Source organism: Apteryx rowi, unplaced genomic scaffold (genome assembly GCF_003343035.1).
Source record: "Apteryx rowi isolate R43461 unplaced genomic scaffold, aptRow1 scaffold_108, whole genome shotgun sequence".
Lineage (NCBI taxonomy): Eukaryota > Metazoa > Chordata > Aves > Apterygiformes > Apterygidae > Apteryx > Apteryx rowi.
Window position 1 is genome coordinate 989,946 of NW_020447286.1, and position 26,777 is coordinate 1,016,722.

Here is a 26,777-nt window from a genome sequence, read left to right on the forward strand (position 1 = left end):
GCCCACCCCCATCACCTGTTACCTCCGCTCCCCCAGGTTGCCTGAAGTTCCCCGGCGGCGCCCGGCAGGACGCGGAGCGCCGCGGCTCCGGCTGGCGCCGACCCCGCCGCGGCTGCTGCAGCATGGGCTGCCTCGCTGGGATTGCCTTGCTTTCCTTGGGAGTATTCCTAGCAGGACGAGTGAACTGCCAGCATGGGAAGAATAACGTGCCAAGGCTCAAATTATCCTATAAAGGTAAGTCTGTTGTTCTCTCTTATTCTCGTTTTTTACCCCCCCCTCCCCAAATCTCTCTCCCCCCCCCCTTCTCCCCGGCGGTTTTCCTTATCTTTCAAAATGGAAATCAGCGTTAAGAGCAATTTCTGAGAAATACTTCAAAAGCCACTCTGTGCTCTCGTCGGCACCACGCAGTTTGAACACAGACAAAGAAGAGTTAGTTGCCTTTGCGCACAGGGACTCGGGATCGTGCGGATCCCTGGAAGAACGCTCGCAGTCTCGGGCTATTGCACCGGACTCTTACTCGTCCTGAAAGCGATGAGACGGCTTTGGCCACCCGGCTCAGCTCGCCGCTTCTGGGCGCTAGTACAGCCACAATACCAGGGCTCTTTCGAACAGCCTGCAATAGATGAAGATTTATATTTTCCTTTTTTTAGGCACGAAGTGGTTAATTTTCGAGTCATGAATATTCAGTTTGTGCAAATCTGACAATCAGATGCCTAACATAAGCAGTAGATGGTGGGTTTGCCAAGAAACTATAAACTGAAAGGAACAGATCAGTCCAGAAAACGAGGAAAGGACTGTTATGCACTAGAAAATGCTGCCTATGGGTGTTTAATGCAGTGCAATTTGTTTGAACTGAAATCGTTTTCGGTATAGTCTGATGTATTTCATTAGTGATCACAGGGAAGGTGTAACTGAGGAGAGGGAGCTGTGAGATTACATTTACGCTGGAAACTGTGGAATGCCACTCACATTGCAATGTCAGTAATTAACTTACGTATCATAATGCTTGTATTAAAGGAGGACTCTGAAGTAGAAAGACTCTTTTCTTTATCAGTATAGCTCCTCTGTAAATACATTTTTGGAAGAATTCACAAAATCTGGAGAATGTGCAACTGGGGTAGAAGTTTAAACTGTAAGAGTTGTGCAGTATTATCACTAAAAAGGAGATGTATATCTATATTTCTCTCTGAAGAGCTGACTTTTCATAATTGTCAGATTATTGAAGGTTGAGCAAAGGAGAAGCAGTTACAGTTCTGAGGGGAGGGAGGAAAAGTAATACACTGCTTCTGCAGTGGAAAGAAGTGCACATGTGTGTGCATGTCTGGTCATAGATGTCAATCTCAGTTTACAGTGTAGTGTCAATACACCTCTTGCCAGTAGAAATATGTTTTCTAATTTTTTTCATCTGTCCTTTTTGTGCTGCATATGGGAGAGGGTAAAATCCTCTCTGATACAAGGCAGACATCATTTTCATACTTTAGATCAGAAAATTAAGCACCTGCAGAACTTGGATGCATCATAGGAGATAAATGTATATGCAGTTTCATTAAAGAACACATATATGCATATTTGTATGTGTTTAAACTTGAAAAGATTATATATATATGTATGTGAAAAGAACAGTTTAAGGGGTTCAGAATGTGTTCATTTGGTTTTCATAAGAAAAATCATTTATATTTAACATAGAATTTATTATTTTGAATAATGGAATCTGAAGAAAGCCATGAGTAGATGTCACATTAAAAGCTCATTAAAACCCTCTTAATTGCTTCCAAACTTTCACGATCATACTGAAACTCAGATTAATATATAGAAATATAAATCCTGTAAAAATATCCTGTAAAGGGCTTTAATGGCTAATTAATTATTGTTTATTATTTTTCACCCTTTTAAAGTTTATTGGTGGCCCAAGTCTGCTACCCCTGCTCTCACTGACTAATTTCACAGAAACTAGTTTCAGAGAGGATGGCCAGATCTGGCTCAGAGTTTTCTCCCACTGGTACTGTATCCATATACAGTTCAGCAGCATTTTGTTATTCTGCTGATTGGTTGTTTTCCAGTTTTGCTCTTGCTGGGAGAAAGGATCTAATTTTCATTTTTTAAATACATGAGACATCAGATTTTAATATATAGTCCTATATGAGTAAAACAGGAAACTGAAAGGAACATTGAAACTGTTTTTTATAATTGGCGGAATCATTGTAAAAAGAAAATGATACAAACATTGAGCAACCCTTTTTCCAATCTAGGAAAGAAATTAAATGCATACTTAATTGGAAACAAGCTAAAGTAAGGTCTGAAGACTCAGGAATTCACACTCTTGCCTTTGATTCGTATATGTACTTAATCACATTTTTGACTTAAAACATGTGTAACCCTACAATTCAAATCAGACGACTCATATGCTTAAAGTTAAGTACCAGTGTAAATGCTTGGCCAGGTCAAGAGGAACGTGTTGAATGTCCTGCTGCATTGATCCCTAAGTACAGGGATATCATTATTAGGCAGGGAAAACTAAGCCTTATCAGCTGGTGCTTTTCAAGACAAATTTTCTTTCCACTATAGTACACTATAGACAGTTAAATGTTAACACTTGGTGTACAAATTGCCTTAAGAGCTGCAGCTATTGAAAATATGTCTTTTAGACACTGATTGAATGCCTTACATATTAATGTGTATCTCTCAGGATATATTACTGCTCTATATATTGGTATGTGATTCATCTCTATTCAAACTACTTGCAATTAGGGAAAGAACCTATCCAGTTACTTATCCATTCTGCCTCTCCATGACGAGCTGTGGTCTAGTAAAATAAACTTATGATATTGAAAAGAATATGCAGGGTAAAAAGAGTGACCCAAGTGACTTCTCTTTTCAGTGACTATCATTGTGCTTTGTTTTAACATGCAGGCTTGTTTTTTTGCCTAAACAAATACCTTGGAGCTAATTGTCAGTGCCTTATTTCAAAAGAATAGCAAGGATGTATTTTAACTTCTTGTTTTTCTCAACTAATTAGATGTCAAACATGGTTAGGAAGCTCAGGCATTTGCTTTAAAAGTTACCAAATGAGTCCTGAAGGGTTAAATCCCTGCCAACCTCGATTTCCTATGGTCACTTGTTTTCAAAGGTCCAGTATTAGCTCTGCCATTTCCCAGGTTGCTGGACAGAAGTTTCAGTGAACTCCCATTCTTGCTTCCTCCTAACTTCTTGTCACTCACAGCCTCGCGGCAGATTAGAGGCATCCTACAGGGCACAGCACGGGTAGGAAAAGGAAGGGAAAGTGTATATGCGTATACTAAGGCCGCGTCTGTGGTCTGAAGAGGTTCTTTCTGTTTATTGTAAAACAGAGTTCTGGTTATTTGGTTTCTATCAGCTTGATTTTGGTGGCATGTTAGAGGAAGGAAATTTGAGGAGGACATTCCTTGTCCTGCTGAAATCAGTGGCAAAAGGCATCTTCAGTAGCATCAGGGGTTTCTTCAGTACATTTTAAAGCTTCCAAGCATTTTCACCATAGTGCATGGATTGGAAAGGTTTTTACCCAGATGATATTTACTGCTGTATTTCAGTCAAAGAGCATGACTATGACTAAGGGCCTAATCCAAAGTTCGCTGAGATCAATGGGTGCTGGATCATAGCCTAAAGTCTGGTAAAACCAACCATAAAACTGAAGGCTCAGCTGATCCCTTCTACCTCTGTGCTCCCCATTTGGTGTCCTTCAGAGACTTTATGTCCTTACTGTAAAATAACAAGAAATGACATTGTCAATCAGTCAAACAAAAAGTAAGGAATCTTTCAATAAACTATTAGGAAACAATTTGTCTTTAAAGCTTTTTTTTTTTTTTTTTAATCTCATCAGCTTGAATTTCAGCGTCTGTTGTTAACAGTCTCTATATTGTGTCATTAGGTCATAGACTCTGTTCAGGAAACTTCTGCTGAGCACAACCTTCTCAGTAAGACGGTGATCAGGTTGAGTGTGCGAAGTTTGAAACAATAGTCTTCACTCCAGATGGATTTCTTGTATCATTTATTGCTTCCTATTTTCTTTTGCTGTTCTCTGTATGGTGAGGTAAGGGTACAAACAGAGATAGAACTAGTTATCCTAACTTTTAGATATAAACTTGTAAGCCCAGAGAAAGAGAGAGTTTCCATCAAGATGCCTTGATTCACAAACCTTTTCCTAAGGCAACCTGATTTTTGTCCCTACATGAGCAAAGCTTGTGAACCCAACTTTCTCAAATCCATCTGTCGCGTCCTATTTGTTTATTGGAAATTACTAAATGCTTTAAATATGTTTTGTAAGAGTACATGTGTGGTTCTTTTTTGTTATTGTTGCTCAATTGGATACATATTACTTGAGAATAAGTAACTGGAAAAACATGGCGCACAGATTTAGCTGTATTACTCCCTGGCTCCAATTCAAGCCATATTAAAAATAAGTGTTTTGTTTAAAGTTGCAGCGATAGTAAGAACTGCTCTGTTCTTGACATGCAGCTGATTTACGTTTTTATAGGCTGGATTTCTGTATGGGTGAAATCCTGGCCCTAGAGAAAGCAACGGCAAAACTTCTGTCCGCTTCAATCAGGCCAAGGTGCCCTAACAAGGCAGGAATGGCACAGCACTGAATTACCTGCGTGTATGTTAGCATAAATATCATACTCGATTTATAGTTTGTTGACCTAATCTAGCTGTAGCCGATGACCTGCCAGCGGGTTTGATTGTTGTTTTTTTTCTTTCAATCAAACTCCATAACTCACAATCCAATAACTCCACAAATATTGGGAAAGGAGGCCGTAGCGGGAGGAGGAAAAGGGGAGAGAAACTTTGGGGAGAGAGCGGGTGTCTCCTGGATTGGGACCAGTGTTAGAGTTTGTCTCAGATTTCAAGGTATTTGTTTTAAAAAAACCTTTTACTTAAACTGCACTGTGCAGGATATTCTCTATATAATATTCTCAGGCTCTAACGTGCCTGAAAAGGAGAGAAGGGCACCCCAGATTTAGGAGGAAGGCTGGTAAGACAGGAGAGCAGGTGACCTTTGCAGTGTAGGCAGAGGCTTGTAGCATTCCTGGGCTTCCACCGTTTCTGCATTGCATTTCTGCACTGCGCCCACACTCTCTGGCCTCGTCTCGTGCAGCGCAGGAAGGAGGCGATGAAGATGTCCAATGACTCCCCCCCCCCCCCCATAAATGTTGAATACTTTGGAGAAGCTCTCTGTGCTGATCTTTCTACCTTTGGTTGCCTGGGGTCTTCACGAGACTTGAGAAATGACAGGACAGATCTCCAGATCACCCAGCCATGTCCTTCCTGCCTCTGACATGCCCCACACGCTGACAGGAGGCAGGAGCTGATGAAGGAACTGCCTAAGCTCCGATCTTGCCTATATAGGGAAATTTTCAGCTAGCTAGTTAGGGCCGGAGACATGCAGAGTAATTGGAACAAGGAGGGCGAAAACCTAGCCCAACATTTTCATTTTGCAATTCCAACTTTCCCATTTAATTCCAGTTGAAAAAGTGGTTTCTGTATTACAAAGCCTCCCTTTTCTGAAAAGCTTAAGTTCTCTGTAATTATTTGATGCCGTACAGATTGCAAATGACTGAATTATTCATGGAAGGTGCTGTATTGACAGAAATGGGAGCTCTGCTCTTTCACCGTGGACAAGGTGTGGAGTGCTTATGGGAGCTGTTTGTTACAGTATCTTCAAAACTCTGATCTATCAAAAAAATTAAACACATCCGTAGTTTCACTGAGCTCAGTTGATCTACTGATACTTGAAGTCTACCTTAAAAGCTACTTCTGTGCTTGAAGTCTTTTTTTGATCAGGCCTGAAGTATCTGTCCGTATGCTCAGGACTTATTTAGGTGTGTATTTATGCCATAAGACATAGCAAAACAGTATTTAAAATAAGGAACCCAGTCTTTGCAGGTTGCTACAATGTACATGCATTATTTATGGTAATCTCACCTCTGTGTGTGTGTTCGCGTGTACAGAAAGCATTTACATCAAGTTCCCTCTGAGAAGAAACCAGAAAATGATTTGTATTTTTAACTCTTTGTTTGAAAGTGTTTTCCAGGTTTGATTTAATGCATTGCTATGCTCTGACGCACTCTGATACTGTACTCTGTGCTATGGTTTTGGTTTGACTAAAATGATCACTGATTTAGCGTATGGCCTTTAATCCTCACAACTGATATTAGAGAGACATCTTCTTTATTTACGTCTGCTGGGACACAGGCTTTTTCTCTCTTATGTGCATATCTGGAACATTGTAATGGAAACACAAGTGATACAAAGATGCTCCAGTATTTTGTATAGTTTCTGTATCAGCTAAGGCCTGACTTGACCCTTGTTCAGTCTGAAACAAAATAAGATCTTCACCTGAGGCAGTGCCCAAGTGACGGAGATGAAAACAAATCCTTCTAAGTGGTGTCAACGGTTGTGACATTTTCCAGTTGTTTGAAAGCTAAAAAGGATGAAGTTGTCTTCAGGCTCCCACACACTTATTTTTAAGCAAATGTGTGGGGTGGGCCCTGGCAGCTCCAAGTCAAAATTGTAAATGAAGCCCTGTAGCTTGTCTCGGTGCACTTGTTAATTAAGGTTACATGTGAAAGTTGCTGGTGGTGGTGTGCGGTGGCTGGTGGGCGATTCAGCGAATTCCTTCCCGTGCAGGATTAAAGCTCCCTGCTGGAGTGTCTGCAAGTTCACGGTCCTCCCACGGGCAGCCTCCACATAGGTTCGCTGCTCTCTTACGGTAACAGCTGTGGATGGTGCGAATAGCTGGGGAGATAGTACATGTACTTTGCTTTTCCTGTTTTGTTCCCCCCCCCCCAAAGTGGGACAGTGCCCCAGTGTAAGAGTGAGAAAGGGATGGCCACAGCTGTTGAGAACATCAGGAATCTTAAGAGCGCTGTCGTCTGTCTCCTGAACTGCAGGAGCTTCTCCGTGGTGTCTCCTTCTCTTTCGCTTTGACTGACGTAGTCAGTCACATTAGGCTCTTTTTACTGTCCATGGAAGAAGAGTGGTACCTCCAGAGAGGCAGTCTTGGGTTAGGCCAGCTGAAAGAGACTTAAGGGTGCTCATTGCTCTTCAAAGGACTGTAAAAGGAATGTAAGCTCCTTCTTTACTCATTTACTCTCTTTCTTTCCAGGAGAGCATCAAAAGAAGGTACCAATTAAATGTTTTTCGTGAATTTAGGCTGGATTCTGATATCAAAACACCCTAATTAAAGAAACTGTCTCTGCCCACATAAACATTTAAATCTGTGTAAAAATCCCACCAATTAAACCTGTGTATATCCTCAATATCTGTGATTTTGAGGTCAGCTGTGGTCATCTAAATTTGAGGTCATCTAAATTTACATCATGCTTTAAATCATAGCAAAAAATACACAATACCATTGAAATTCTTCATGTTCTTAAGACAGTTACCCAATTTATCTCCCACATTTCTCATATTTCTCCTCCTTTTACAAATAAGCTCATCCCAAATCCAGTGCTACATGCTGGAAATGATTGTCTGGGTCTGCAGAGCTTTACTAATCTATTAGCTTAATCACTCTGAGCTTTTGATAAGCTGTCCCCTAATCAGCTCTGTCATATTCTGAAGGCTTCTACACTTTAAATGTAAAATATTTTCAAGGCTCAGTTTCATTTGGATGCTTTGCATATAGATATGCATATATGCAACTCAAAGGGCAGGTGCCTGGACCTTGCTTCTCCCCTTCTTCATTTGAGTTATCTCATCATTAGTGAGACCAGGATGAAATCTAATTTAGGTTTATTTCTAACTATTCTAAATAGTCAAAACTTAAAATTTGGGGGATTCTTTTCTCACTTTGGTGATTACAGATCCCCCCTGAGCTAGACTCATGTACAGCAATATTTGAAATGTGTGAGCACTGGTCTATTTTGTGTCACATCCAGTTTTCGTCCTTTGCTGCTCGACAGCCAAACACTGTAAAGTCAGAAGTTTTTGCCATTCTTCTAATGCTTTAACATTGTTTGACATTTGCTGGGCTGCTTGCTTATCTCTCCAGCTGAACGCTGCAGAAACTTTAGAAGTGAGCAGTCAAATAAAATTCTCATCTCCTGTAAATATTTTTGTGCAAAGCTGGATCTTTCAGGGAGCAATCTGAGGAATGTAATAGTTATTTGCTTTCATTTAACTTGTGGAAGGAGGAAAAAGAAAGCTCTCCTTTAGTCTCCACACTAATGAAGCAAAGCTCATGTTGGTTCTGGTGGCTCCTCTTGGCTCCTTTTGAAATTCCAGCCGTGTGTGAGAAAAGGACACAAAAAAGCTCTGTGAGATAATTTAAAGGATTTAGAGCTGTCTTTCAAGGGGGAGGGGTTGGTGGCCTTTTCTAGAGGCAACAGGCAATAAATACAGCTCACAAGCACCCAGAAGAGCCACGGAAAGAGCGGGGCAAAGCTTTCATCACCAGCTGACACTGGAAGGGCAGTGCTTGGCAAGGAATAGAACGAGGTCTCTTCAGATTAAGTAAAGGTATCAGGACGTTAGTATTACTTTTACTTCCTTCATGGATTACCCACTGAAACTTGACTACTTTTGCATGAATCTGAAATGGCTCTGACTGCTGGAGAAGCTCTTTTTCTCCAAACACTGCAAGGATCCAATCATTGATGATTATTGCTCTGCAGCATCTGTAGACCAACTCTTGCCAGTCGTGCTAGGTCCTGCTCAAGTTCTCTGTTCTTCCTGGCCCATATGGTAAACGTCAGTTCCTATCAAGTGATAAAAAAGAGCATAAAATTTGTGGGATCCTGGAGAGAAGACTTTATCTTCCAGATTGTTTTCTTTTCATATTCCCTTCTACTGCAGCAGATGAAAGGCAGCATCAGAACATATTGCTTAGTTGTCCTTGCAAACAACAGTATAAAAAAATTCCTCAGCTACCTGCAAATTGCATAATCAGGAAATTCCTTAATTTCTAAAATGCTGCTCTTCTAAGATATGTCAGAGTCCATCCACCAAGAGCAAGTGTACATCCAGAGGGAAGTATAGGAAGGTATGATAACATTTTTAAAGAGCTTGTCTGCACTTATCTGAAATGTCCTAACCATCAGCAAGGCAGTATTCACAGTATGTTGACTATGTAGTTGTCAATATAGTAACCCGCTCTCAGTACTGCTGGTATAAATCTATCCTCGGTTGTTTGTACTCCAGTCATAACTGACTCCCAGGAAACAGGGGAGCAAGATTTTGTCTCAAGATAAAAGATTTAGGGATTTGTTACATTTCAAGAAAAATTCCATGCAGCTCTTTTTAAAGGAATGTTGTGAAATAAAGTATATTTGTAATATGCATTGGAAATTTTGTTTCTCTCTGCAGCCTGGAGCATTCAGACCAAACGTATCATAAATGTCTAATCCTACTTTTCAGATTTTTTCTGTTTTTAATATATTTTATATTTACATCCCTGATTTTCTTACTATATGCAGGGAACTGTAATCTACTGCTTCAGGTATGGAATTTATGAATCCTAATCCCTTTTCCAGCATCCCTTTAAGATTTTGTGTCTTTCATCATGCTTTTGATGAAAGATGAATCTTCTCCACCTCACACTCTTTACTGGGCAACAGTCACACAAAGTAGGAAAATTTTGCTATCCTCACATACAAATGGAGGTTGGAGGTTAACTGAAACCCTGCACCGTGTCTGATGATGCAAAAGAAGTCTGTACTGAAATAGGAATCAAAGAAAATACCGTAAATGTGAAATCCTATTAATTCTTTGGCTCATAGGTGTCAACTTTCTCACCTGTAAAGTGGTATTAAGTGATCTCGTGAGGAACTGCTTGAGGTCAGAGAGTTGGCCATGCTTATTCAGAGCTGTATCCGACTCCCAGAATAATCCCATTAATGTGTATATTCAAAGTTTAGTCAGAACTTATTTCTGACCGACACACACAAGCTTATAATCACTTTAAAGTGATTATAGTAATTATATTCACAGCTGTGTACTCCTGTTACGTGAAACACATGCCTATTATACAGAAAGGCCATCTAATTTGATGCTGGATATTCCATACAATTCTAAACGGGAACCCTTTTGGGGAGTATCCGCCTACATTTCACACTAAATACGCTGTGAAGGTGATTATGGATGATTCCGACCGGAGAAAGGAGCCTTTGTGCTTAGTCTTTGCAATACCCTCTCCCAAACGCATGCCAACGAGTGCAAGGTCCTGGGCTCCTTCTTGGAGTTAAAGCTAGGCTTGTCCTTTTTTTGTAATCAGAGCTGATAATCAAATATATTAAAAGAAAAAAATCCCACTTTTTCTTTTGCTTATCAGACTAACAACCTCATTTTGGACAATTCCTCTCCTTTCCACTCAGTCTGCACATAACCTACCCAAAACGCTTTCCAGCCTTCTCCAGGAGGAGGTCAGCCCTTCTCTGCCACTTGGGGAAATGCTCCCTAATCAGCTCAGTCTAACTGACTGTCATTTGTGACTCGCTCGCTGGAAAACCGTTGCTTAACAGCCCGAGTTTAAGCCTAATAGTGAGGATTAATGGCCATAATAAATTCAGAAATGGAATTCTGCATCTCTAAAATTCACATCCTTCATTCCTAAAATAAGTACGAAAGCACCTGTTCCCCTCATCAGCCTGGCGTATGTGAAAATAAAATTGGTGGTTCATATATTCCACATAGCTTAAATGCAGCATTTAGATATTACTTCTAGTGAATTAACTCAATGAATGTTACTGTTTCTTTGCTTCTATGCTTCCTCAAGCCCCTTATGTGCTGCAATGGTTGTTCTGAGGAACATTCTTTTTCCATAATAATATACTAATTTTCCTTCCATCAATTAAGAAATATAGAGGAAATACAAAAATTTGTAAGCTTTTGATGCACTTTTGAACTTCAGACACAAGTTAGACCAAGGTGTCTTAGGGACCATTTGCTAGCTAGTTTTTTGCCAGTTATGCTAGCGCTAGAAAAGCTGAACCCAGTTCTTGAAGTTAGCAAACAGATCAACAGAGATCACTGTAAAATATTCAGCTCACTGAAGTAAAGAAACTTTTACATTTGTCTTTAAGGGGAGCAGTATCAAGGCTCAAATGTATTGTTATTCTTCCCTAGAATTTTAATCTGTCACTGATTATTCTGGTGTAAATCAAGTGTAACTCCATTAAAATGACTATAACCGTATCAGTGGAGAGGACCACTGCTACTGTTAATTTACATGGCAACAGAGGTATGGACAAAAAGACTGAGCAGTGCAACTTTTATTTATTTATTTTTTTAAAATTTCCGTAGCTGAGACTTACCTTAAAAAGCTTTTAAAAGGATATTTCTACTAACTGCCATTCTGTTAAAAATGTTTTCTATCAGCATGTAGAAATATGACAAAAGCTGAATTTTGTTTCACTGTGGGCTCACCCCCATTACTATGCATACAAACTATTTTACCTTGTGCCAGACATATGGAAATGATCAATGTATGCAAATTATATGAGGAGAGGTGAGGAATAGCTTTTTAGGCTAGGAAACGTCTACTTGTTTCTGGTTATAGGACACTGAAACCACACCAGAAAAAAGGAGTTTTTAGGTTTCAAGACCTTTAGGTTTTCTTTTGAAATAACTGGTGAATGGCTAGAACAGCAATGATTTTTGATAATCACCATGAAAGCATAATATTGTCCTGAGCTGAGCCACTCAGTTAGGTCTTTCAGACATCAGAATTTGGAGAGAATTGCTTGCATGTGCAGGACCAGATTGTGAACCTATTATATGCAGTGGTGACCTGCTCTGGGGCCCGCTTATTAGTGAGAAAATACTGGGCGCAAGTGCTCCGTGGTGCAAGTCCAGGTTCCTCAAACACAGTGTTTAGCAGTCGTCTGAGCGTCTGGTGTTCATTTTCCTCCCCTCATGCGGTGTTGGTGCAGCAGTGTGTCCACCATGCAATGAATTGAAGCCAGTCTAAAAATCAATTTTTTTTGTGGGAGGGGGATGAGTTATTCTGTTGGATTGTAAGTGGCCAAGGGAGGGAAATGCAAGAACTGCTTAAGTCAGCACTGCCTTTTTAGTAGTTTGTAAAACTACACTCCCACAGGCAGTCCCTAAGAAATTAATTCTTACATTGTGACAAACTTGCATTCACAGTGCTCCCGGAGTTTTCCATGCGAAGAAAGTTTTGTCCATATTCACTATTGCAGAGTAAGGAACTAATCTAGAGTCTGGCAGAGCTTTAGTCTAAGACATTGTCATATCTTTCATTCTGAGCTGGAAAATGGACAGATCGCTGGGTTTCATAAATGCATGCAGAAGCTGTCAAAGCTCCTATTTGCATGTGAATGGTCATCAGAGGTAGGAAGGGAGATATGTAAATAATTCTGCAGCTAGCTTCTGACAGAGATAGCTGAAATTCAAAGCCCTCTAAAAAGCAGCACCATAAAACGTTAACCTATTCACAGGTATGGAAACTTCCATGCCTTAAATAGATTTGCTGTAATAATGGCCCCTTGGGGAAAAGCAAAACTTAAAAAGCAGTGCCAGGTCTCCCACTGTTTTGCATTTTCTGCCTGTTTTGATATGTTAAAAAAAAAAAAAAGGAAAAAAATAAAAGCTGAAATAACCCATCCTCTGCCCTTTCCTCCAGCATAAGACCCAAGCAGTAAGCTGATGTAGACCTTCATTGAGAATCCGGCAAACAAGTGTCATAGGAGTGGAACAAATGTAAGGGACCCGAGACTATTTTTCTGAATTTTGCCAGTGTCTGACGCCCCTAGGCACTCAAAATAATTGTTGCTTTAACCTGCCTTACATGCTGCTCAACATTTCACCATTCTGCTCCACTGCTGTACTTTAGTAGACCCCTGAACACAGGAGAATGGCTAAATGTTCTCATTTAAAACGAAATGTGTCCTTCAAAAGATACAGTTCTTCATGAACCCAAAAAGAAAAAAAAAAGAAAGTAAACAGTAGAAGAATGAAGAACACAGAGAAAAATCAAGATCTTAATAGGCTCCGAGCCAGGCAATTTTCTACATGTTTTATTGTACTTTGTGTCTGCTTAGATAGAATTGGCATGTGTGTATTGGGAAAAGAAAGATTTACTAAGCCATTTATGCCTGAAACAGCTCCAAAATCTGTGATTAGGCAGGCACAAGGACTAAAAAATATCTCCAAAGTAAAGTTCACATCAGAAGGTGATGTGAATTATGTACTGATCCCTTAATCATGAGATAACATGGTACTGTTGCTATAGTTTACTGAGCAATAATCATTTTCCCTGATATTATTTTGTAGTTTCCATCTGCTTACCTCAAAATACCATGCTGTATTTCATTCAAGCTTCATAATTCAGTAAATAGCTCGTGTCACCCCTGTATTCATTTACAGCACACATTTTCTTTCTCAAAAAGCTTCTGTGCACTAATTTGATCTGGTTAAATTATGCTGAAAAGAACTCACTGAGACAAAGTTAAACACAATTTCATTCACTGCATTTATAAAGGGCAATTATTCAAAGGCTCTGGGATTTGCTCAATCACGCTAATATTCCTATAATGAAATGTGATTTGTCTCGGTATTTACCAGGAGATTAAAAATGAAAAAAAAAAAAAAGGCTGATCTTATAAACTTCTACTCACATGAGTAGTCCCATTGATTCCAATGTACATGGCACTTGTGGCGTGAAGTGGCCTTTTGGGAGGTTATAGAAGTTCTTTTTCACTTATGAAATAATAATGCAACAAAACCAAGCCATTGTTACGATTATGTGAAATTGTTGAGCTTTGGCCGGTTAATGGGAAGAAATGAGGCAAAAACTATTCAAAATATTGTTCAGTTCCCAAATGAAATACTTTTCAACCCATAACAATCTCTCTTGATCTCAGTTGCCCCCCGGTTGCGCTGTGCAGGGAGAGCATTCATGGCCTCGCTGCAGTTCAGTCCGGCCTTATGGCCAGCAGGATCCTGAAGTTGGTACAAAAGACCCCCACCCCATCCGGGGGATCTTTGACTCCTTTAACGGGAAGTGTATCAGTTTGATCAAGTGTGTACAATGTGAATTGTCAAATGGCAAAGCAAGCTCGAACTGAGCTTTTGAGCAAAGGAGCAAATCCTACCTGATTTTTTTGAAGACCTCTGTCATTTCCCTATTAATAGGTCTTTCCATTAAAACATAAAAGTCCATCTGTGTATATGTACCATTAAAAACACACTAGCCCCAAATCAGCCTTGAAGTAGTTTGACTGATTTCAGCACAGTAACTGGAGATAAGTAATACCATAATGTTGGAAACAGAGTTTCCATCGTGCACTTGTTCTGTTCCAATAACCATTCCCATATACATCAAAAAAAGGGCATAGCATCGTGGAAACTTTTATCCCTTACTGCAGTATTGCTTCCTTACTTGAGTTATAGCTGCAGGCACTTCTGCTAGCTTTGACTGAAAGTTGCTACTTCTCGCCTGAGCGCTTCAGAGAGCAGCCGGGAGCTCTCCCCGCAGCAGGAAACCCCGGGACTGCCTTCCCCCTGCTCCAGGGAGCTGCTAGCGCGAGCGAGGCATCCCTGCTCCTTCTCAGACGTCAGCCTGACAAAGTGGGACAGCAAGCACGGGGCCGCGTGCTCGCGCGCTCCGCACAGCTCGTCAATAGTCTCTCCGTGCTCCTTGCAAAACGGTGAGGGAAATCTCAGATTGCAGCCGCTCAGGTGGAACCACTTGTGGAGACACTTCTGTTAACCCCAAACTTGTTGTGTCCTGTGTCATGTGTTAAGAAAATGTAGCAAGCCATGAATGCAGTACAGGGTGGTGGGACAATAAAAATGTTCACCTTTTACAATAGGCATACATTTGAAGAAGGAAATAAGAATGTTTTCTATTAAAAATAGGAGCAGAAACCATTTGTGGCATAAACTCCAATAGGAAACACATTTGCCCTGCTTCTGATCTCTGGCGCAGTTGGCTGTGAAGTCTTTCCCTAGGCTGGAAGGGGGAATCAGTGCAATTAATTGGGACTCTTACTGAAACTGTGTTAGCAATCAGAGAACAACCCGCAGCATACCTCACTAATAAACGCGTCTAAATGCCTTGCAGCAGGGGCATCCTGACACTTCCATGCTCCTGGCCAAAGATGAGTTTCCTGTGACTAGTTAGAAGCTGCACTGTAAACGTGTCAATAAATACAGGAGATTCACATACATCAAGAAGGCCAATTATTATAAGAAAGTCTCTGAAGCTGTTGACCTGATAGCTGAGGGCCATGCAGACATCGGCCATCTGTATGAAGTGACCAGCAGGTGAAAGACTACATGAAGTGCAAATACAACATGGGAACCTGCTTCACCTGCTTTGCCCTACTTAGACCAGAAGTCCTCTCCCCCCCAGCTGCTCTTCTGGTGGATTTTGTGCTCTTAGCTAGGCTCAGCCCCTCTCTGCACAGTTCAGCCGAGGGAACAAACTTCCCAGGCTCTCTGGATTCAGAAAGTATCCTCAAGTGCATGCATGCATTTACTTACATAATGTACACAAATACGAAGTTATTTACATAACCGTATTTGGACCAGACCCACAAACAGTGCAAAATTACGCCACGCCCTGCTATGGGTTATTTTTAGTTGTTCCTCAATGTAAATACCTAATTCAAAATTGGGTTTCCAAATGACGGATGATGTGTTTTGTGTTTCAGTGGATATAAACATTTGCATAGCACAGTAAGTGATTTAAGCGTGAAAGGTCTTGCATTCCTAAATCTGTTACAAAATGTGGGTGGGAGGTGGATCTTTTCTGCTTTGCTCATACCGGGAAGGAAAGAATGAATGAATATCTGCCACAATGTTTCATCAAGGCAGTGTTAACATTAGTGGAAGATACCTATGTGCATGGAGGAGAGAATGACAGCTTACTTACAGGAAAAAATTTGGGTGCTCTGAACACCAGGTCATTGGTTTTCAGTACTTATAAAGGATGCTAGCAGTGCTGTTATTGAAACTACCCAAATGTGAGCCTTCTGCAGTAGTCATTGTCTAGCCCTCGTGTGCAGGAGACCAAACACTATTTTTTGTTAAAGCTAGAACATTTTCTTCAACTTTAACGTGGGGGAGCTAACAGGAACTATGTCTTGTCCTGTCCTCATACTCTTTCCTTAAGCATCCATTGCTATTCATCAGCAGTTACTGTGTTAGACTGACCTTTGGTCTAACTGGCTATTACTGTTCTTACATTCCCATCTACAAGAGCAGCGTGGTGATTTTTCCATCAGCGTCAGGATTCATGCTCAGCCCTGCCCTTGGGGATGAGATGATCTCGATGCATACCCATTAAACACCAGCAAAACTTAGTCAGTAAAAAAGAAGGTGCTCTTTTTATTTTATTTTTTTATTTTTTTTATTTTTTTAGCAGTCTACCTGTGTTTTAAACTAGAAATGGAGTGGAATTTTATCCTTATGCACATTTAATAAATAAATAAATAAATAAATAAAACTTTTTCTAATAAAAACATTACTCATACTAGTGTCGTAGCCCTGACTTTACGTTTATTGGCATAGAAGCAAACTTATATAGCTGTGTGGATGTTTGCCATATGCAAATCCATGCATCCATAAATCAGCGCACGGAGTGGAGGCTGCACAGCTGAAGTGCCTGCAATGGTAAATGGAACCTTTCGGCACCAGGTCAAACACAGTTCAGCGCGCGTAGTAAATGGAAATCCCTATCGTACCAAAATTGATCTCTGGCACATGTGAGATGAGTTTGTGACCATTTCGTGCTGCCGTGGTCAGCCCAGGTTGGAAGTGGCAGAGAAGTCAGTGTTGAGCCGCAGGAGAAAAGCACCAGGGCGGCCAGGCATGCTCTGTAAGGCATGCAGAACCAGAGTTTCCTTCTGGGATTGTCCGGTAGCTTATTACGAGAATTAGGCAGGCGTTTCCCATCAGAATGAACTGTCAATGAAAAATGAAGTTTCCATTTAATCAGTATTTTCCACCAGTTCTATCCAAATGAAAACAGTACTTTGGATCGTAGTGCTGATGTAAGACACATAACTCTGCATTCATCTGACATTAACCTGAGTGTGTTCAAGGTGACAGGATGATTCATAAGGACTTCACGTAGTTTAGGTGCTTGCTTCCCTGTTCTTTCATGCACAGGACAACAATTTCCATTAAATCTTCTTTGATAGCACCTCAAAAATTAGCATAAGATTTATATACAGTACAGCACAAGAGATGTATCCCTGCCTAGAATTACGGTCAAAAGGTAAGAATCAGGCATAAGGCATATTTATACTTTGTCCAGATGCCATTTAGCGGGATTTACATAGGATGCCATGTAAGGCAGGACACTCAGAAGCATGTCCAAGATTTGGGGATATGACTTGGCCATGTCTGGGTTGTGGAGGGCATGCACTGCTTTCCCCCATTCAATCCCAGGAAAACTGAATACCCAGGCCAGAAATGACATAGATAAAATGATCAGGGTGAAAAAAAAAAGCAAACAAAAAAAACCCATACCTTCCCAGATATTTTTTTTTTTCTAAATTGTCACTCTGTGAAAAGTTCAGCATTTTGACTGTTTGTCTTAATTTGAAAACAGATGTTGGAATACTGTAATTTCCCCTGAGACAAAAATTCCTTGCTTTTCTCAGGTTTACTTGCTATGAAACTATGTTGTCTCAGAAAAACACCATGCTTCATAAAGCTCTGATGTGACTAGTGAAGCTCCAAACCATCTTGATACAGACAGCTATGCCTTAGTGTCAAAACATAGTCCTCAAAATTTATTGCAGAAAAAAGCATTAAAAATTAATGTCTGATTCTTTAGTAGAATTCTAATACATTACTTAAAGAAATAATATTCTTATCGGTTACAGTTTGTTTATAGAACTATTATTTAAATAAGGTCTAAATTATTTGGTCTGTATATTTCATTATTATTTTCTCTCTAGAAAGCACTAATGTAAAGTAATGATAAAGTATTTTGGATAAAATAGTATAATACTACATCCCAGATCTCTTCCTCCATTTTTAAAGATTATAAGCTTTAAAGCTTATAAGACACTGAAAAATTAAGATAAATGTTTGCTTATATTATTTCCTCTTCGTGTTTCAGTGAAGTTTACAGTGTCAGGAAGACTGGCCTTGTGGCTAAAACCCTGAATTCACAGATTATCTTCAACTCCGGGATCTTACCCAAACTTTCTGTGTGACCACAGACCATCTTGCCATGCCTGAACTTCCCATCTATAATTAGGAGCCATGCTGCTTTGCTTACCCTACCCTTTGGCTTTATTTTCCATTGATATTGCATGTTTTTTTGGAGGCAAGGACTATCTTTTTGCACAATGAGATTCTCTCTGGACTTTTCAGAACAAGCAGTACAACTGATAACTAACAGAATTATCCAGTTCAAGGGTCAAACAAGCCCCTGAGTACCAAAACAAACAAACAAAATCTTACTATTACTTTCTAGTAAGAAAGTAGTAAAAAGAAATTCAAACATTTTAAAAACCTTGGAACAATTCCTTCTCAATATATACAGCCTAATTTCTCAGACTTAAGAATTTTAAAGATACCTTTCTGACTGCCTTACTTTAGCATCTGAGAAGTGAGTGTTTTTAGAAGTTTGCCCCTTTTAAAGAGAGAGAAAAAAAAGGGGGGGGTGTTTGTTAAAAAGGTTGCTTTTATAATTTGCTCATAGTCTAAAAGGTTACTTAAATGATTATTGCCCTACGTGGATAGTTCAAAAGCTGACAATTTCTATTTTCAAAATTTCTTCCTTATGTGTCACATCTTCATGGTATACAGTGTTCTAAATGTAAAGACTACAAAAGTTTTCAAGTTTCTTAGCATCATTCATTTCAATATGAAAAGGCATGTTTGTCTCATATTGCTGTCGAGGAGAAGCAGTTTCATGTTCATTTTTATTGCTGCTGAAACTTTGTGTGTGCAATCTCCTCTCTCTCTCTCTCTCTTTCTTTCTTTCTTTCTTCCCCCCCCATTTCTAACCTGTGGTTTCAGGTGTACTTTGTTATATCAGTCAACTGGAACACTGTAGATTATCAGGGGACTTCCAGGTGTCACACAAGAAGAATGACTGTTTTCCAAAACAAGCTGTGCAGTCCCCTAGGTTCTGGCATAGATGAATATATGAGTGTTACTAGACATAGAAACCACTTCTGAAAAGTTAATCCCATGTTGTGTTTGAATGTTAAGGAAACCATCTACTCATTCTAAGGGGTTTAACCTTTCTTCAAGAAGTAAGTCTGGAACAATAGTCATTATTTACAAAAGGTTTCCTTTATTTTCCATAAGGAATACAAAACCAGAATTTCTCTTTTGCTGAGATTGCGCCTCCCTTGTTGTAAGTCTTCATTGCCATTGTTGATTCATTCAAATACAGATTATTGCAGTAATAATAAGTGACAAGCTGTGTGTTATTTTGAAATAGCATGCATTATGGTTCACATCATGTCTTTAGAGACCCAAGCAATGTGTTATTTCACAAATGCTCCAAAGCATTTGCCCTTATGAATAAAATATTATGCATGTAACCTGACTTTCAAGTGTGCACTGTGCAACAGCATTAGGATGTAGGCCTCACCACAGCCATCCTAAACCTCCGTCCCCTTCCTACTGGATTCCCGTTCTACCTCGTGTGGTGCCTGTTCAAAGCTTGTGGAAAGACATCGGTGGACTTTGATCGACCCCTTAAACCGGTCATGCCTGAATGGTGCTTCCCTGCAGTAGAATCTAATCATCTGCTTGCTGCTGCCTTGGCTCCATGCTAGATGCTGGATGTAATTCAAATTCTTGGTATTGCTCTACAGAGGTGCAATCTGAAGCCTATTAAATTCAGTGAAAGTCCTTCTATTGACCTCAGTGGCCTATGAATCAGGTCAGTTTTTGGTCGTTAATGTTACAACACTCTTTCCAAGCTCAGCCTCAACAGTTGACGTTACCTGGGGTGATGGAGCAAAGTGTGACATTATTTGCTTGCCTGAGATTTCTGACTAAATCTTTTAAGTGGCATGTCAAGAGCACTGGATCTTGCTGTGCAAGCCGGAAAGTGCTTCAGCCTACAGAACTGCTAAGGAATGATGCAAGGTACAGTTTTGCCCAGGCACTTGCCAGCTTAACCCTTGGCCCTTTCAACCCTTGGCTTGGTCCTTTCGAACCAAGCTATTTAAGGGAGCCACTTCCATTAGATTGACAGTGAATTTGTTTTCACATGAAAAAAGATCCAGGGTTCTGTTTTGTTGCAAAATCCATAAAAATGTATTCACATTTCATCAGCACATCTTTTCCAGTTCCAGTGAAATTTACCTCCTACATAACATTTCCAATATAGAAAGTATTTCAAGAGGAAAATCTCACATGGATTAATGTTTATTGGTTGCCAAGGTAATAGTTTGGAGACCTCTTTAGCAGAAAACAGATAATATCATAAGCAGAAGTAGATTAGTGTGAGGAGGTAATTTATAGACTTCAGGAAAGACAATTTTATGAGTGTTTGTTATATCTTTTAGAGGTTATATTAATTTGACTTGGATGCTTTTCTGTTCGTTAATGAACTTTTGCATTACTACTTGTTTGATAGGAGAAATTAAATGTCCTGATGCAAACTGGACTCCAGTGTGCCCTACAAAGCTACAAAACGTTGTTTCTGTGTGGAAAACCTGACAGCCTATTTAGCAAATCAAAGATAGGCAGCGAACTGAGATACAGCAGGGTAAATCGTCAGGCCAAGGACATACCATGGCTCTTTGACAGAGATGGGAAAAGGACACAAGCACATGAGTCCTGAATTAACCAGTTTTTGGAAGGAAAAAAAAAATTTGGTTTTGTTTTTGAGGAGTAAAAACAAGTAGCTTTAGCTGCTGCCATTGAGATTGACAGTTGAGAAAAAAAACGTTGAGGTATAAAGGAGGAAAATAAATATTGCAAAGTTCTACTTTTTTTTTTTCCCCTCTGTTCAACAAATAAGCTCTTTAAATTTTCTTTCATAATCATAAAAGAGTATCTCTATATTGGGCTTTTCGAAAGCAAATGTTACTGTGGATGGAAGCAAAAGAAGGCATTTAAAATTGATAGCGTTCACTTTGAATCATTTCAAGCCTAGCAACAGATTACAAAGGCATTTATGACAGAAACTGAGAGAAAAATCCTGAATATTAAGGTATGTTTGTACCAGATTTTACTTCAGGGAGGCTCTTCAGGAGGTATATAAAAGTACAGCTCCTCCTCCTCCCCTTTTATCCATTCTCCCTACCACTGTCATGGTCTGACATAACATGGCCTGAAGAAGGCTAGAAGTTGCCAAGTTCCTTTAGAATTGAACACAGCAACTCCTTGCCACGTATTGCAAAATTTTTGTTTTCTACCATCTTACCTCTGCAGTTCTTTTTGCAGTTCTTCTAAGCAAAACCAGGACAAAGTGATAATGAATTTTTAGAATCTTTGATTGATTGATTTCAAATTGTAATTCACTTTTATCTGTAGTCTTTGATATTTTTGCAGCAGTTCTCATCCTTGATTTTTCAAAGGTAGCTTAAGTCAATGGAAGTGTTGGTGTTTTAACACCTCTGAAAATACTGCCTTTTAAGAGAATAGGCATAAAAATGAAATCAAAATAATATTGCTCATCCTTATTCTAAAAGTTATGTGTTTTGTTGTTTCTGCCTTATGAGATATATGTGTGTGTGTGTGTGTGTGTGTGTATATCTCACATATTTTATGGATCATGTTTAATCAGGTGTCAAGATATTATCCATACTTCAGTATGTTCTAGTGTGGATGTGGATGTGTATATTCTAGTATGTGTACTATAAGTTAAAATAAAAATATTACAGGTATATTATATTATGATATCTTCTGGGTATTAGAGAGAGAGAGTCAAATGGGGAAGACAAAATCTTGAAACTTTTGCTAGAAATTCAAGCCATACATTTCAGGCCTGAAAACATGTTACCAAGGTTTTTTGCTTATGTAGTGATGTCTTCTTACTAGTGTCGTGGCTTTTAGCAGGCATCGAAGCAAACTGTCCTGAAGAAGTAGGCCGTGCCAGTTTCCTGATATTTTTTTATTCAGCTACATCAGAGGGCTAGTCAAGGGCTAGTCATCTTTCACCGTGAGAACAGTGCACTGTGCTCCCCATTTGCATCTGAAGTAAGAATTGCTCTATCTTGTCATCTTGATTATTTACCTGGGAGGCTTTCAGGTGACCGAAATGGTCCCACTGTCTTTATCAGAGAAAGCTGGCAAGATGCTGATTTTGTCCAACCTTTTCCGAGAATGATGCAGAGTTCCCGGAGAAAGTCTAAAAATGATTAGAGCGAATAGATTTGATGTCCAGCTGACATAGATTTTGGATATAAGATGCTTTCACTCGAGAACTCAAGGTTTTGCAAAGTTTATTCAGAGCAGAGGTCTTTTTATTGTTCATGACAATTGTCACTTACTCCTCGAGTTGTAATTTATATCGTTCAGGAAGGTGTTGTTTTCTCCTACTGCTGATGATCTTCATGAATTTGGCACATGGCAGCTACTTCTGTTGTGATTGCGGGCTTGAGTCAAGGTCATATTTGGTCAATTGGTAGAAGGAGTTCCAATTTCAACAGGACTTACGTACTGAAGTTAAAGTGTTTGCTCAGCATAATGCAAATGTCAGCTATTAATCATGCTTCCTTTCTTAGAAGAGTATCCCAGCATGGATGAGTATTATGGATTTGTGGTTATCTGATTGTTTGCTGGACACATGACACGTCTGTATGAAGGTCAGAGGGATTCCAGGAAAGCCTGCCAGAGGAAATTTGTGTACTGCCGTGGTTTGGGAGACCAGATTAATATAGGACCAGCTCAAGGCCACTCTTAAGATCTTGAATATTCTGTGAACAGCTGAACATTTCTCTTGTACAAACAGTAGAAAATGACCCCTGATGTTAGTCTGTCATGCTTGATAGGAAATGTATGCAGGTATTTTACAACATTTAGTGAGCTACAGCTCACTCTTCTCTGTGATCCACAAAACTCCTAAGAGGTATGTGGCATTATGCCAACTATATTGGGTGCATTAACAAACTGTGCACAAAGATGAATTGTGAGTCTGCAAGATGTCTAATGAAGTAGCCAGCAGCATCACTGTGCATGGTATTATATGCTTTGGTCATACAGAACTGTTCAAGAATGAGGAGCCCCAACTATTGTTGGGGTCAACCATATAGACAATATTCTGTACGGAGATACGTATGCTAGGCCCGGAAGTTTAGAAAGTATTCCAGTCATACGGATTGCATCTATTGGCATGGTCTGATGTAGTAAGTGCTGACTAATGGCCAGGGCTAGAAATACATATCAATTAACATTGATGATCCTGTCTCCTGTGGCACATGAGGAAATATAGTGGGAAGCAGAGAACCTGGAGTGCTGTAATATGAGACTTAGGCCTAAAAAATACCTCTGGATGTGAATATAGTTTCCCCCAAAAGGTCTCACAATAAACAAATATAATTTGGTAGAACTGGATAGTGGAAACCTTGGAAACATTGTCCCATGCCCTGGAAATACATAATGAAGTGAACTACAAGCAGTTATCTCCAGCCAGACATTTTGATATCTGTGTCTTTTCCATATCTTTATCAGGAGCAAGTTTGAAAGGAGTGTGTGAGCTGAAGTCATAATCAGGGAGCGTTTCAAGGCATAAAAAACAGATACAGATTTCAGAACTCCAGAAACTCAAGGGAGCTGAGAGTTAGTGCTGGGTGGCACAGGAGGTATTTGCCAAAGTGATTTTTCCACAGAGTGTGGAACAGCGAGATCACTGAAAAGAAGTGCAGGGCTTCAGACTGGTTTTCAGTAAAGGAACTTAGTCCCCAGCCATGACATGTACCTTGAAAACCAAATATGTTCATCTGTTAAATGGATCTAGTGCTACCAAACCATCTTCGAAATATGTCTGGAGGCTGAAAGGATGAAAAGTATTGATATTATTAATAATGAGTGATAACCGTGGATATTAAAGGGGATTTGTCTTCACTAACTTAGGACAGAGTCATAATTCTGTTAAAGCAATTACACTGACATCAGGCTTCTGTTTACCATATAGTGTTGTGGTTTGGGGTAACATTAAATTACAGAAAAATGAGCACAGTGAGACAAAATCTTATTCTATATATGAAAAAATAAATCTATCCACCACATTTGATAAGGTGCCTGTAACTGAAGGTACACTGTTTCATACATCACAATCAAAATGCTGATTAGATCACAGTAGAAAAAAGGAAGGGTTAATGCTGAAAAGTCAGACTGAGAAGTCCTGAAAAGCTGTGCATCTTTACTGAGTTGAAGAGTTGCAATCACTTTACCACGACTGAGTTTGGCATAGTAATTTTATTTCTGTCCCAAGGTGGAAATTAAATTTACCCTGCAACCTTCACAGCATTTCATGGCCTCTCACTTACATGAACACATCTTGCACTTTCCTTCTGAAATTCATTGATTTTTAATAGTAGCAGTTTGTAGCTCTTAAATTTTAAGAATATAAATGAAGCAAGGTCTGGAGAGGAGAGAGAGCATTTTTTATTAAAACTGGAAGAACCAGAAAAAGTAGTCAAGAGTGGCGATATGTGCATTCCTTCAAATCTGCAATAAAGACTCTATCAAGAAAGAAAAGCATGACTTTTGGGGTTTGGGGCTTTTTTTTTTTTTTTTTTTTTTTGGTATACATTTTGAACATTACTAAAAGCTTTGGCCCATGCATGAATATAGTGAAAAGGCCACCTTTGCATCTCTTGTAAATTGCCTTGGACTTCTATTTTGAATTCAGATTAGAGATCATATTGAATGTAAAAGCTCTAATAACTAGAAGATAAGCCAAAATAATCAAATATGGACGTCAACAATATGAGCCTCTAATACTGCATGTAAATGCCTGTTTAAAGGGATTTGTGTTCATCATTCTTTATAATTCAGTGTGATATTGTATTCCATCACCAGCAGCTTAATTTATTTCTTTCACCATCTGTTCTTTTTCTTTCTTCTTCCATTCCAAAAAATCAGTAGCACTCAATGAACAGAACCAAGCTATTCCATAATCTAACTAAACTGTTTTTATACTGTTGTTATTCAGAATATATTGACCTATTTCTTACATTAGTTTTGTTTAGCTAACCAAACTCTTTGTTTTATAAAACTGTAAAATGAGAAACAGTAAATACTGAGTGTGAGCTGTCAGTGCCAGCACTTTTGTAGCCATCACTTTATGAGACATAAATGAGGCCAGTTGGTTTTTAATTATAGACAATAGCTAAAACCTAGTAATAAGTTTGGGTACTCTTGCCACAGATCGTCCTTGGTAGACAGCAGGCTGAGCAACTTGCACAAACGTAGACCAGTAGTCAAAACACTTTCCACGCCAAGCCATATTAATCTAGCGATATCTTGAAATGTCCCTGTGTGTTCCCTAAACCACCAAAATAATTACATAAGTTTTGTGAGCTCCTAGAATGATAACGGTGCTCTCATTAACACCTTCTGCCCCCGTAGAGACATAAATATATATGAGTCTTCAGAATAAAAAGTTTTAGGTCAGATCAGCTTGTGAATTACAGGAGCAAATGAAATCTAAGATTAGTAATGCAGAAACTCTCTTGGGGGTCTGAAATGCAGAAATGGTTTGGACCACAAATTCTTCAAGCTGATGTTCATCCATCTGTGAAAAGCCTACATAGAAGGCTACATGCCATATATTACAAAGAAAAGATGCTGATAATAAATTAAAGGATTTAGTAACCTCACACTGGAGCTTCAGAACTGTGATCACCCTTCTAGCCTATATAGGAATAAGTTGAACATCAGGTATTCAGCCATTGAAGTGCCATGCCTCACAAAGCACTTTAGTACCTAAACTGAGTTTGACACTAGATTTTTAAGAGTAGAGAGTCTATATTCTTAACCTTGTTGGTCCATCTACATAATATGAGGCCAAAAATTTTTACCTAGTGTTGCCATTAAGTCCATATTTTAAGTTGGCTATTTCTAAGTGATATTTAAATGTTAGAGTATATAATCACCTGAAAAAAGTCATGACAAAATTTTCATAGTTTTTAGTAGATTAGATTTATGCTCTTATGTATAAGAAGTACAAAACTATAAAAAGTATTTTACTATGGAAAATATAGCTAGCTACTTTGGTATAGAATTCCTTTCCATATGCACTTATAATTTAATACAATTCTTTCTTTCTACTAAATGCTGTTACTGTAATGCCAGGAATTATGCTGGATTTCAGGTTCATATCCCAACCGTACAATTCAGGATATGCTTCAGACCTGTTTATTGAAATCATTTTATTCAGGCTATGGCTAAGATAAACAGAGAAGCAATTTAAAGAAACTTGACGCAGGCCTTTCTGAAAGTCTAGTAGACATAATGATTAATATTTCCAGGAAGGCTGATGATTAGACAAAATAATGGTATAGAGAAGAGCTTTCAGGAAAAAAAAGAAATATGTATATGGAAAAGAACTCTTGCTGAAAATTGCTGGTAACCTAAACCACCTGCAAAAATACAGTATTTTCAATAGGAACCCTTAAAGTTAAAACAGAAGTGAAAATAATACAATTATTAAATTAAAGATAATTGAGAAATAAAATTATGTAATTGATAAGTGGCAATAGTGTTTCTGCTGTGTTTCCTCTCTAACTTCAAAAAGAGCACAATATTCATTAAGGATTCATTCAAAGGGATGTGATGAAAGACAAAAATCTAGCAGGGAAAATGTATCGTGGCTTTACACTGTTAGCATTATAAGATGTACC

The 26,777-nt window shown here is 39.1% G+C and overlaps 1 protein-coding gene across 1 annotated transcript in view; it reads left to right on the top strand.

Moving 5' to 3' along the window:
* The window catches only part of SEMA3A (semaphorin 3A), a 173,860-nt gene that overhangs the window by 749 nt on the left and 146,334 nt on the right, over positions 1 to 26,777 (top strand). Inside the window, exon 2 of the mRNA XM_026071286.1 lies at positions 37 to 234. Coding sequence (XP_025927071.1) covers positions 37 to 234 — 198 coding nt within the window. The remainder of the gene's footprint in view (positions 1 to 36; positions 235 to 26,777) is intronic.